At 40.2% G+C, this 14,249-nt stretch overlaps 1 protein-coding gene across 1 annotated transcript in view; it reads right to left on the bottom strand.

Moving 5' to 3' along the window:
• LOC139741204 (echinoderm microtubule-associated protein-like 6) overlaps positions 1-14,249 on the bottom strand; it is a 39,358-nt gene that overhangs the window by 7,101 nt on the left and 18,008 nt on the right. The window contains exons 11-27 of the mRNA XM_071651793.1: positions 13,947-14,163; positions 13,047-13,233; positions 12,306-12,411; positions 11,487-11,681; positions 10,733-10,935; positions 9,888-10,127; positions 9,023-9,224; positions 8,693-8,785; positions 8,118-8,249; positions 7,040-7,305; positions 6,079-6,274; positions 5,256-5,376; positions 3,999-4,089; positions 3,394-3,523; positions 2,762-3,034; positions 1,578-1,792; positions 569-726 (exon numbers count right to left, since the gene is read on the bottom strand). Of these exons, the coding sequence (XP_071507894.1) occupies positions 569-726; positions 1,578-1,792; positions 2,762-3,034; positions 3,394-3,523; positions 3,999-4,089; positions 5,256-5,376; positions 6,079-6,274; positions 7,040-7,305; positions 8,118-8,249; positions 8,693-8,785; positions 9,023-9,224; positions 9,888-10,127; positions 10,733-10,935; positions 11,487-11,681; positions 12,306-12,411; positions 13,047-13,233; positions 13,947-14,163 (3,025 nt within the window). The remainder of the gene's footprint in view (positions 1-568; positions 727-1,577; positions 1,793-2,761; positions 3,035-3,393; positions 3,524-3,998; positions 4,090-5,255; positions 5,377-6,078; positions 6,275-7,039; positions 7,306-8,117; positions 8,250-8,692; positions 8,786-9,022; positions 9,225-9,887; positions 10,128-10,732; positions 10,936-11,486; positions 11,682-12,305; positions 12,412-13,046; positions 13,234-13,946; positions 14,164-14,249) is intronic.

Here is a 14,249-nt window from a genome sequence, read left to right as displayed (position 1 = left end):
TTGTTTTGAGTATTCAAGGCAACTACGATTCAACCGGTATAAAGTTACTGTAAAAGTGAAAATTTTCGCACATTTTGCACCAAATGAAACTGGCGCATAAAGAAAAGTGTGCAAATTAATAGCTAGTTTTATGTTACATCATTTTATATCTCTCATTTCAATATATAGTGTATATATTGTAGATGAATAACTGCTATTATTGTTAGTTTTCTTCACTTTCGCCAGTCCTGTTGAATGAGTGAATTTAATGTAGTACAGCAGACCAGTTACCTTTGCTGGTAGTATGTGCTGCTACAGCAATCAACCATCATGGCGGCAGTGAGCTGTTTGAAGTACTTACTCAATCGTCATGACCACCGTGAAATTAAAATCATGCAAAATTCTACTTACCTGGCTGACGGTGAAAAATTACTCATGTGAAAATCTTCACTTTTAGAGTATATTATTCTTTGTTTCTTCATTTACCATAAAAAGACAGCGAGCATCATGACATATTTCGCAAAGAAAGAACAGTTTACCATAGTTAGAATATCAAGTGGTGGTGCTTTTCGGTGACAAAGTAACTCACGCTTTTTCTTTGCCTCCAGAGACAATGAGTGAGTCCCCGAGAGTCGTGTACAGAGTGAATACAGCATCCTGGTGCGCCCTCACCACCACCCTCGACAGCATGTGGCCCTTCCACACATACACGTCCCCGCACATTGACCCTGTGTACGTTGTGTCATTCTAATGGAAGCATGATGGTGAAACAGGGAGGCAAAGTGGAAATACCGTTTACAGAAATATGCATACAATGCACAGCTGAAGTTCTCTGATACACCATGGTTTGTTGAGAAGCCACTTGACTACGACATTTCAGCAAAAGAAATATAATCCATGCAAACTCATAAGAGAAGTAATCTGAATGTTCATACAAAAGCCGAATTGTCATTATTCTAAATAGCATTTAGTTAGTGTTAGTTAAGACATCATTTTTGGGCATAGGTTCCACTTTCAGTTTATTTAGAGATAAAAAATGAAGAAAATATGAAGATCTATACTGAAATATACGAACAGGAAATAAACAGGCCTTAAAGGCATCAAAATGTTTAATCTTTGTAAAAATCTGATCTGTCTGGTCCTACATGTCACCAGTGTCTTTGACCTTATCAATGTATGAAGCGATGAAAACATGATGGTTGAGGTGATCATTAAATGCCTCAAAAAGTAAATATCTTTCACTCAGCACATTTTCCGCACTCAATTTTTCTTGTAGATAGTACCCTAAGAATGGAAGCTATTTGACAAACATTGTACAAGCATGGTGGATTCTGCTCACAAGTTTTGCATGTTTGAATGTTTCTTCATCCATTTAAACAGCAGTATGCATCTCGGTCAGCAAAGCACATTTTTCTTTTCCCTGTTATAATTGAGTTATGACATTGTCAAAAAGTCTTGTGTTATAAAGAAATCTGGATTGCCAAGTTGGAACATCATATGCACAAAAGAGATTACAGAGAAGTGGCAACAGCTACGATGTAAATGATGATGAACAATAAAAGATGCCAAGAGATAACAAGGAATGAGGCTAAACTCACGGCTCCAAATGCTATTGACAGCATGGTCTGCATCCTGTAGTCCTGGGCATTAGATTTGATGAGCAGTCCCCTCTTACCTAGGAGCTGGCTCCCAGCCACCGTCCAGAACTTGACATGCTTGACGCCAACGGTCACAAACTGTGTGTCCGAGTCTGGTCTGAACTGAGCCAGAAATATGCGTTTGGTGTGACCCACGCCGCTTGCTGTCTTGGATCCTATGGTGTGGACATCAATGATAAGGTATGTGGAGCTGACTAACAGTTAAAGTATGCTAAACTAGTCAAGTATTATTAATAATAGCACTTTGTACATGAAATGCTGTACTCCTCCAGCATCAGCATTACCAAAAAAAAAAAAAAAAAAAGAAGGTCAACACTTTACTCACAAATATCAAACTTGTCATTCCTTATACAACAAATCTCATCAATTTGAAACTTACCTCTATCAATATAAATCAGTCAACATATGCAAAATTTATGAAAATGCAGCATACCAAATTCTAAAATTCTTTTCAATGATATATATAACACTGGTTATCAGATCTACTGTCCCACCTCACTTATCTGGTCACGCTGGGAAAGCTGGTATCTGGATAAATGATTTGGCCAGATAAAAGGATATGCTCAAATACAGCGTTTTATAGCAATATTCTGTTGGGAATGAACTCAACATTATCATGTTACCAATACTATGATTATTTGCAAAGTTTTGTCATGTTTCATATATTTAGTTCAGATGATACAGAAATAAAGTCAAATGTGAGTAAACTATCCCTTCTCATAGATGTGGTCGTTTGACTGATATTGACCAAGAATGAGATTGAGATCATGACCCATTGCATACTGCCACCGTATGAAACCACTGCATGGCACTGCCAGTTGAACAGCACTGTATCAAATGTCATCTCTAATAGTAAATATGCTTGAACTGCATCCACAAATTTTGCAGATTTTGAAAAGTTTCATCGGCAAATTATTCACACGAATATGAATTTCAAAATTATGAGAGATTTGGCACTGAAAAATGCATGAAAATATGAAGAAAACCATAAGTCAGAGGATGATTTGGCACTGAAAAATGCATGAAAATATGAAGAGAATCATAAGTCAGTGGATGATACAGAGATCAGAATAAGTGATGGCTGGATAATCAAAGTTGGACTGTATTTCTATCATCAGTCTCACCTTCTTGCCAGCGCCAAACAGCAATGGAGTGGTTGTTGTCGATCCCAACGGTCAGGAGCAGCTTTCCCGAGCCACTAAAGTTGACCGAACACACTCCACCTGTGTGAAAGCCCCGGATGATGGACAGTGTCTGGAGGGTCTCTGCATTCCACACGTTGACTGCCGGCGACTCGCCAATCTGACCCGTGGCCACCACGCCCTTAAACTTTGGACACTGGTTAACATCCAAGCATATGATATCATCGGTGTGTTCCAGGTAGAAGCTCTGACCACCTGTGTAAGGAACAGGATGACTATTTACAGAGACTGCCTTTTAGTGAGGGAGGGGTCTAATATCTGAAACGTGGCTTTAAGATTACACTTACTTTATTCAGATTAAGATTGCAGTACATGATTGACAGGGTGTCCGGTAACTCTAATTAGAGTTTATGTGGATATAATCTCTATGGTACATAGGTCAAAATCAGCAAAGGAAATTGTATATTATTGTAAAAATGTACTAGTTTGCAGCTCTGCAACATGTATACAATGTCATTTCCTATGCTGGGGGCAGTGTGTCAAAAGTTCTCTGGGCATCTCTGAGAGTGTAAAAGGAGGTTGTGGCATAGGGAGTACGACGTCCAACTTCTTACCCTTTTCCAAGTTCTGCACTATCCCTGCTCCAGCTGCATGGTAGACAATGTCTGCTCCGTCGTTGAGGTAGTGAAGGTTATTCCTGCAGTCGAAGCCACGGTAGCCATGAATGTGCTGCAATGTAAGCTCCTGTAAGGGAAATTTGTCAAAGTCTCTTCAAATAGTAGCAACCTGTGATGAATTATGGCATACACATCCATCACATTGTAGCAGTACTAAGCAAGTAATTCTATCCAGTACTCAATCATGATCCCTTAAAGCATTCATCACACGCCTCCTGAAGGTAGCATTCTTTTCCAAAGCAGAAACTTTCAGAGGATTTCAACATCCACAAGATACTACAAACACACATCATTAGAAACTGTGAACATTTGAAATGACCCTGAAATGTTCCTGATTTGTTCATGTTCGATTAATTATTATTTGATGTTTTTTTTTTTTTTGAGGGGGGGGGGCGAGGGGGTTGCAGAACAGTGTCTCCTTCAATTTCTTACATTTAAACAAAACATGGTTAATTAAACCTCATCACAGGGAAGAGAAAATTGCAGAATTCTCTGGCCATCACACACATAAAGATGGTGTTTGACAGTAATTAGTGTCTTACTTCTACTTTGCTGGGTCTCTTCTTCTTGCCTGTATCCACACTGCTCGTCTTGACCTTGGGCGGCCTTGCTGCTGCTCTGCTCACACTGGGCCTATGAATCAAAGGCAAAAGAACCCACATGACACCAAACCCTACTCCTAAGGATTCTGGCAAAGCACATTAAACACCTAGTAGTGTGGGAAGTTGGCCCAACTCTGATATAATCCGAAATCCCTATAACGAATTGTATACAGCTTAATACACAGCACACACACAGCCAAAGAATTTCAACTGCAGTTGAACATTACTGATGAGCGTACACTCTGGTGTACATAGTCACTGATAAGAAATTCTATTCTAGTGGGCCAGCGTTAGTCATGGTTTTCCAAGGTATGCCAGTGAGCAGCAAATGAAGATCTATTTAATTATTCAAATATATCAGGGCAATTAGCCCCCGAGGGCAATTGGGGTTAGGGCAAGGTTTAGGTTTAGGGTTAGAATTTTGGTTAGGGTTAGGATAAGGTTCAGGATTAGAATTAGGATTAGGTCAGGGGAAGAGTCCAGGGTAATTGCCCAGGGGGTAATTACCTAGACTCCATTCAAACCATGTCTTCCCATGCTCTGTAATTGTGACATTGTGCCATTTGAACGGGAATCTTTAATTTTGAGAAAGTACTGTACGAGACAAACCATCGAGTGAAGACATTGATTGAAACAAGAATATAACTCAGAAAAATGGCTATGGAAATAAAACATCAGCCACATGGAAATCAGCAAATTTAGATGAGATATTGCAGGTGCAATTTTGGCATGAGATTTAACTTTGTACTTAGGATCCTGAACAGTGTTGTGTTGTAGATGTGGGAAAACTGTTACTCGATCATCTCTCTGACCAATGCTCTGATGACAAGGCAAAAACACACTCACACACACACACACAAAACCCCAAGCACTCTCTCCCTTTTTGTTCCTATATCGTCAGCCTCATGCCAAAAGGGCATTAATAGTGTACAAAGTCTATGGTGTTAAGGCCCTTTTGGCATGAGGCCAACGATATTGAGATGTCATGTCACACAAATTATGGTTTGACATGACAGTACACAGCCATGATGGAAAACATACTATGTGCAAGGTACCGGCAATTGCATGTTGCATTGAAGGCTACATAACGCAGTTTACACTTTTTTTGCAGACATTATCTACGGACAGAGATGTCTTGGTGGTCACCCTACTGGTGCCTTTCCATCTCACACATTGTGTGGCATCTTTTCTCCTTACCTATCCTCCTCCTCCACCTCCTGAAGATGGGGTTTCACTCCAGCCATCTCCCGTCTTGGGCTGGCGTAGGTCTTGGTCGAGTAGTCCATGTCCTTCTCTCGCTGGACATCGCTGTCATAGCCTGGACAGTCACATGGACATGAGACAGTTGAGTAAACCTATTATGGTACCTCTGCCAGATGTTCATTCTTACACATCTAACTTAGAATTAGATGGCTTGTGTAGTTTCAACAGGCAAGAAGTAAACTGTCATCTATACTGTATACACTCTCATACAGATTTTAGACATATGACATCTCTTTTAGTTCTCCCCCCCCCCCCCCCCCATACACTCAACAGGTGGAATATACAGCACACTTACTCCTCCATGCTTGATACTGTAACTAAATCTTCATGACGCAATTTAACCACAACCAACAACTGAAGACATTGAAATAGAAACTAAAATAAGAATACATAAAAAGTGTTCCCCTTCCCTTTCTTCTACACTAAACAAAGAAGGCACAGACACCTTATATCATTTACAAATGCAATGATAATGACAAATTGTGACAAGCAACATACAGGCTCACTGAGTGGATAGAAAACAAAATGAAGCAAGACAAACATTCAGAATAAACAGAAACCTACAAAATAAACAGCAACAGATTACCAATTGAAAATAGAGTGTAAAGGTCTTTGAGCATGACTACACTTGCATTTGGAAACAAAAACAGCTTATACAGTTCTCGTCTCAGTCTGAAGTATCAGGCCTAAAGAATATTCTGTTTATTTGTCTTTCCTTTCTAAATTGAAGTAGAAATAAACCATACAAATAACTCACCTTCCTCTTCAGAGTCTGTGTCTGAATCATCACTCTCGCCACCAGGACCACCACGGCCCTGCGTGTCATGTGACCACACCATCACGGACGTGTCAGCCCCTCCTACAGACACTAGCTTCTTGTCATCATGTGCCCACCTGACGTTTGTCACGTGAGCACTGTGTCCCACATACTTCTTGAATTTGGCATTCTTTCCCTGTGAAATGTACAATTTGGAATAGATCTTAGTCTTTTATGAAAATGTTACATTTTCTACTAGTCAAATTTACGTGGAGAAACAATGTCAGGCACAAAATGGATTTTACATCTTTATAATCAGTGCTATTTCACTTTTTTCACACGCTCATTCCATTAACCTGTTGAGGACGAGTCCCGAGTATACTCAGGCAGGGGTCTATGGGAAATGCGTGTTGTAGCAAAATCAGCCTGTTCTCAACGGGTTAAAGAAGTCCTACAGGCACACATGTATGCATTTGAGTAACAATTCACACTTGCTTTTCCAATGAAAAAACAAATATGAACAGTACTTCTTGCTAATTGTCATCAAGACACATTGTGCAGCAATTCATTCATGTAAATGTCACAATCTTCACGTTGGTAACAGGTCGTGTAGACCCACATTTTAATTCTTCAAGTAAATGATCACATACAGTTTGATTTTCGTAAGTATAACATTAACTCAGATACTGTAAAACGAGGAATGTTCGCGTGCATTTTAATTTCGGGGATTTTGCGACCGCCGACATTCGCGAAATTAATATGCACGCGAAAGTTCTTGCCTATACAATATGCATTGGATGCCAGTTGCCATTCGCAAAAATTTCATGCTGCGAGAAAGGCCATCGGCTCCAATTCACAAAATTTTCATGCCGATCGTGCTTTACAGAAATGGGCACCAAGAGAAACACTAATTACTTAAGCAGCGGCAAACAATAGCACAAACTAATTAAGATATACTTACTGCAGCTGGCCACTGGAACAGCTTCACAAAGCCAAAGTCATCCCCGGTGGCAAATGTCGTTCTGTCATGGGACAGGCAACCAGCATTCACGTCTGTCACATCACTTTTAGCTGGCCAGATTCCTGTGCACGTGTGGCCCAGTACGCATGTCCATGACGCCCACTGCAATCGCTCAATCTCCATGTTGCGTATCGCGTGGCGCTTGCCCCTTGGTGCTTCAAAGAACAGTTGCTCTTTGGCCCCAGAATTCAGCATGATGAGTTTGCCTGACATACCAACAACAAATATTACTTCAGTAAAGCATTAATGCATTTTGCACTGGAAATGGAGAGTAAGATTTTTTTTTCCACTGCATACATTTGACCTTTCAAAACATGGTGGTTATTTGGGGACACCCTAGATTCAGTTACAGCCTGGAATATCTATGATACAACATCAATATAAAGTGACGTAGTATGATCTAAAGAGATAAATAGCTAATTGCAGAGGTTTTAATATGTCTTGGATAGGCCCTAATAAGGACACACAAAATCATACATCATTTTCATGTCACTGACACGAGTATGCTGCAAAAAGAACACACCTGGTATAGTTTCTTGCAAATTAAGGCATTACATCTACAGACAAAATGTCAAATTATAAGCTTTTAAACAAGTTTCCTGATACCTAAGCAGGCTCTCAGTGCTAAACCTTTTTATTTTTACTATATTCTTTGGCACATTTTTCTATTCTGACATTGCTCAATATGAATAAATGCAAAGTACTGGTCATCTTTTTGAAGTCTTCTTTAGAGAACAGTATTTGTGGAGGTTGTCCATTTTCCACTTGACTACTTGCCTTGAGTCTAAAGCTGAATTTTGTTCTTTAGGTTTCAAAATAGCTGAAAGGGGCAAAGCTTCTTTTAGTTTGCTAAATTTCACTTGTTCATTCCCAGACAATGCAGAGCAATATCAGTAATTATCGGCAAGATAGCACAAAGTATCATACCATATGAACACAAGAAACTGTAAAAAAAAAAGTATGAATGTTGTCAACTACTTAGAATATCTGGAACAAGTTCTCAACTGTGAAAACCTACCTTGTCCATCCCAGTCTGTATGTGTGATATAACTCGATGACCCTTTACACGTCCCCACTCTCTTGCTGTTCATCACATTGTAGATGTCGACATAGTTATCATGGGATGCTACGGCTAAGTACTTTCCTGGATCTAAATAAAAATGAAATAAAACACAAAATTATTTGACTCCGACTCAGTGTGCTGTGATTGGAAAAAGAAACGCAACCTCAGCAACAAAAGGTGCTATATATATATATGAGAGAGAGAGAAAGAGAGAGAGAGAGATGGATCATGGGTTCTACATACTGACATGTTCAATCTCTTTTCATGTTTTCCCTCAAAAACAACCAACAATATCTTTCTCACATGTTAACTGAATTTCTATACTTGCTTCAACAAATTCAAACAAAAGTGAAAAGTGTTTCAACTTCTTCTGGTCATGTTTTCATATTGTCATATTCAAAATCATATGTTGCTATCACATACTCACAAAGAAGCATTTCATACACGCTGTGTATACTTCCATTTCATCTATGCAATTGGAAAATCATATGTAGAAAAGCATCAGTTTAAAATTTCCTAGCAATACTCACTTGGCGAGAATTTGATGTCCGAGATCTCCTCTTTTCTGTGGTGAAAGCCAGCAATGTCGTTAAGTGTTTCACTATCTAGCACGGAGAAGCTACCTGAGCGAGGGCAGACGCAATTGAAACATGATTTAGACCCTATGTAAAAATGCAATATGATGCAATTGCACATGTAAGAAGGCACTTGCTGAATAATCTTCAATTGATTTGGACAGAGACACATATAGGTAGAAATAAAGAGACACATACAAACTTAAACACAAACTCATCTCGGTGTATATCTAACATATCTAAGTACTAGAACATGAAATGAGAACATCGCAGCTGTCAGCTCACCATCCTTGAAGCCCACGGCTAGCCCCTTGCCATCTGGCGAGAAGTCGCAGCATCGGGCACCCACCTTCAGCTTTCTGACATTGATCAGCTTATGGGCCTCGCTGATGTCCCAGAGACGCAGCGTCTCATCATCGCTGACCGATGCCATAATGTCCTTAGTAGGGTGGGAGGCCAGTCCCCACACTTCACTCTCCATGTGGCCCTGTGGTTTGGCAACATACGATTGTAGTGGTAAAATGTGTTTATCGGGCAGAGGAGAAATGTCTGTATCAAGTGAGTCACACATACATGCTGTTGTTTGTTTGTGAGCCCAGGGCAAATGTTTCCTTGGAGGTAAATTGCTTTCAAAAAAAAAAAAAAAATGAAATGTGGTTCTAAATCAGGTAAAAATACATAAAAGCAGATAGCTTGTAGGCAAGATCGTATTAGGGCAATTACCCCCCCCCCCCCCCCCCCCCCCCCCCCCCCCCCCCCCCGGGCAATTATCCCCCAGCTAAATAATGGTTAGTGATATGGTTAGAGTAAAGATTAGGGTTAGGGTTAGGTTAGGTTTTACGGTTGGAGTTTGGGTTAGGGTTAGGATTAGGTTCAGGATCAGGATTAGGGGAAGGGGAAGGGTCCAGGTAATTGCCCTAGACCAAGGCAAAATACCTTCATATTGTACATCTTCAAATCTGATATCCTGAAGGCTCTCAAGATTTTGTGCTAAATTCTTACAAATATGATGTTTCCACTTCTGAAATTTCATCACACAAAAATTTCTAGCCAGGTTGACGTGCCCTCAAGCATTGCAGTGAGAGCATTTCTCATACAAAATACTAGGAATTTACGCATCTGAGTGATGTCTTGTGACATCTTTCCTGACCTGAGTAAGTAGTTTGATTGGCCCACTCTTCTCAATCTCCAGAATCTCGCTGTTCTTGGTGCCGGCCAGTATGTGGCCATGGCCAAGAACCACAGAGCGGATGGCCGGCATGTCAGAGGTCAGAGTACCATACGAGTCATGCGAGAGGCTGGATTTCTTGATGGCATACGTCTTGAGGCAGCGCTCAAATGCCTCGTCCCAGAGAGCAATCATGCCGTCCTTTCCTCCTGTGACAAAGCCCTGCATCACAAGGACAGACTTGAAGTGTTCTAAATCTTTGCACATATGTCAGTAAATGGGTTAGCTTTGAAGATACAGTTGACCAAGAACACTGCACATACTCTTTCTGCTGATACTAAAGCGACTCTCTCACCAGCTTTTATAGGCTTCTTAATATTTAAACTGGTATGCACAGATTATAATAGGATCCCCTTAGTTCCACAATTATTGAAACAATTTGCCTAGATATTGGCAGTGTCATGAAGGTGATATTTTTAATAAACCACACAAAAAAAGGCATGTATAAGATTTATCATGATGTGCTATCTTTTTTTTTCTAAGCAAACAATAAACAGGGCACACTAATCAAGTCATAACCATGAAGCATAAGCTGCAGATAAAAGTATAAGTTACAAAGCTTGGTAGATTACATGAAGAAAGAGGACTTAAGAATACCTCAGATCTACACTTAATGACACAGCTTTTGTGCACCTACAACATGGATGATTACGGCTGATGACTGGAGGAATTTACCAGAAAAACTCATATCAGAATTTATTCTGAAATGAACAAAATATTAAGGTGGACTTGTAAAAATTAATCCCAACACTTCAAATATCACTCACCTTATCTAGTGAATGCATGGCAAAGCAAGGTCCTTCGTGTGCCTTCACCATCTTGACAAGAGTGGTGCCTTGCCACTGGTAGATGTTGCCGTTTGCACCCCCGGAGTACGTCATCTCTGGAGAGCGCCCATAGCAGACGCACATCATGGTGTCTGGTTTGCCAACATTGCCAAACGTGCCACGCTTTTGGGTGAATCCTCCACCTTTTAGGTAGAAAGATCACATATTCAGATTTGAATATATAGATCAATCCTTACACAAGCATGTAACCCAAAACAACTGATACAGATCTGGTTAGTTTGGCAGCAAGATTTTTCTTTGCATATTCTATTTTTTGTGCATGTTTCTTCTTAGAAACATTACTTGATAACGATCTGTAACATCTTGCCCCATTATCTGCAGTATTTCTTCTATGTGAAGGAGCAAACATACACACAAATGGTTACATTATGTCCACTTACACAGAATTTTTAATGCCACACACGTAATGTAAGAAAGGAAATATATACATTTACATATAAATGTAGCTTTGCATTTGTAGCATCTGCATTTCAACCTTCATTTCAATGCTTCAACTACAATTTGATAGCTCATATCCATGAATACCATGAGAAAGTAGTCATTAATTGAGATAAATACAAACTTGCATTGCATAGCTCGTTTTGTGCATAGTGATAGTTTGAAAAAAAAGTCTACAACGATGCATCCATGATATCACGTGCGATTTTTTATCACATTGGAACAGCTTCTCCACCTGCAAGAGTCCAGAACTTGATGTGCTTCATCCCCACAGTGACCAGTTTGTCGGTGTTGTGGGCGCTCCACTTGATGACGAAAATCTTGTCCTTGTGGCCCCTGGTGGTGGCCAGTTTGTCGCCCCTCTTCCAGTCCCACACCACGATGCTGTGATTGTCGTCCAGTCCTACGCTGGCCAGCTTCTTACCATCAACTGCAAGGGATCACATGGACACACACACATACAAACAAACAAACAAACAAACAAACACAGAGTTGTATGTTGTATGATGTCTTCGTCGGGTTTGCACATTGCACCAGGCATTTCATTATCTAGAACCAACAATTTACAGGTTAATCAAGGTATACTCCTGTCTGACCTAATCAACTATGTGAATTGTAATTTTTCACAGTAAGATCACACAGATAAAACACATGAGATGATCACATCTCTTTAAACAAACAAGCACAACTTTTGTGGGAACGGACAAATTTAACAATTTGTCCATCTCGCAATCATAACAATTTTGTATCATAGCTATTCATAAACTTTTCTTTTTCATTTCCTATTTTTCAAGGGGAGGGGGCAGAGATTGGACAGCATATCTGGTATATGTCTTGGCACATTACTACACTCCCCCAAGTGGTTGACTGACAATGTAATAGCACTTGCACGCAAACTTTTGGACTCATGCAATTAACATCATCGACATACACATGGAGTAACATGAGTGAAAAGTCAAAGGGACACAATGACACTTGCAAGCCAACACATGTGGTATTTGTATACTTCAAATTGGCAAACAATTACACATAAATTGCACAAAATGAGACATACCTGAAAAGTCTAAGGCACAGACACCTCGTTTATGTTGTCCCTTTAAAAGAGCAAGAGGCTTCAGTGTCTCACAGTCCCACACATAGATTGATGGATCTCTGCCAACCTGATGGGGTTGAGAAGAAGAGTGAAAGTATTCAAATATTACACAACAAACTTCGTCACCACACAGTGCACACATGAACCTATACTGCAACAGACACTTGTCAAAATATTGTGTTGGGATTTATTCAAAACTCTGGTTTTGAAATCAAGACAATGTAAAAATTAGAAAAAAAAAGCTCCACTGAAATCTGCAACTGAAAATGGTAGGTATTTACAGGCGCATACATACATTAAAGATATCTATTGCTAGAATAAGCAGGACTTCTTCATATATGAGGTCTGAAATTAGTATTTTTTTAAACAAAGTTAATACTCATTTTGCAGTTTTTCCACTTCCTATGCTTGCTCTTGCAGTCATTCTAAGCTTTTCCCCACATACAATCTCTCTGATCAAAGAGACAGCTTGCAATAGAGATTTGGGTAGTTTCCTAAAGGGTTCTAAGACAATTACCCCCTGGACAATTACCCCAGACCCTTCCCCTGACCCTCACCAAAATTCTAACCCTAACCCTAACCATTACCCTAATCTTTACTCCAACCCTCTCACTAACCAGTATTTAGCAGGGGGGGTTGTCCTGTTACATCCTCAAGTGCATACATGATATTAACATCCTGCTCGTCAGGCCATTCACTCACCTGGCCTGTGGCGACATAGTCCTTCAGTGGATGAATACATAGACACAGGATGTCGTCAGTATGGCCGAGGAAGAAACGCTGTGAGTGGGTGTCCCTGTTGTAGACAATTCCAGCAGCTGCCACGTGAAAGACGACCTCCCCAGTCTGGGTGTAGAACAAATTGTTGCGACAGTCGTAGCCACGGTACCTGAACATAGTAGAGAAAGTGACATCTTGCTCTGAATACGCATGATGTGGGTGATGCTAGTACAACAAGCTACTATGTTATCAAGTGATCAAAGGTACAGGTTGCACACAGAAGTGCAATCCACATGCAACCATGTAGGAAGTCACAACAACAGCATGAGGTAAGTAAAACCATCACCATCATCATCAAAATGCTCACAGAAAGCTTTCTCACTATGGCCGGGGAGGGGCATTGTGATGTGGTGTTCTGATAACTTTGACTTTAAGATCTGCATTGTTCCCTATAAAGTAAGCCTTACTGTTTATGTACTGTCCTGATATAACTATTGTTAAGATAGATGTTTCAATGGCTGTGAAGTTTGGGATTTTCCTAAAATTCACAATCAAAATCATACACACACAAATACACAGGAAATGTCATCATAATATATAGGATTCTGACACCAACGGTGTGAAGAAAATATCCACTGAAAGTCATGATCCTTATGAAAATAATCAGGTGTTTTTCTTTTTTCGGGGGGGGGGGGTGGCTCTTGAAGATGTTGTGACTTCTATATGTTAGTCCTTTTCATATACTATTTCAAGACTTGCACAATACAGTGAACAGACATGATCCGATTAGTGACAGTAGAGGATGAAACAAGAGTCACATTAAAACTAGCATGTTGACCCTGTCTTCCTGAGTCAACATAGAAATGGAAGATAATCACTCACCCGTGAACAAACTCTAGTTTGATTCCCTCACTTGGACCATTCAGCCTCTTCTCCCCCGTAGAATTCTTGGTCTTGTTCTGCCTCTTGAGTTGGCCCAGGTCCTCCTTGTACACGGTCCTATCGTAATCGATCTCCTTCTCCTTCTCAATGTCAGAGTCCAAGTCGCCGACGTCAGACATGTCTGAATCGCTTTCTTCACTATTGGAGTCCAGGTAACCTGCAGAATGTATTGGCATGTGTTTGTGATGTAAACATACCATTTTCAATGAGCATCAAAGGCAGCAGGTTACAGATGAATACAGC

Source organism: Diadema antillarum, unplaced genomic scaffold, assembly GCF_040938485.1.
Source record: "Diadema antillarum isolate AM-2024a unplaced genomic scaffold, OU_Dant_1.0 seq00000910_RagTag, whole genome shotgun sequence".
NCBI lineage: Eukaryota > Metazoa > Echinodermata > Echinoidea > Diadematoida > Diadematidae > Diadema > Diadema antillarum.
This window is presented reverse-complemented; position numbering and strand designations above follow the sequence as displayed.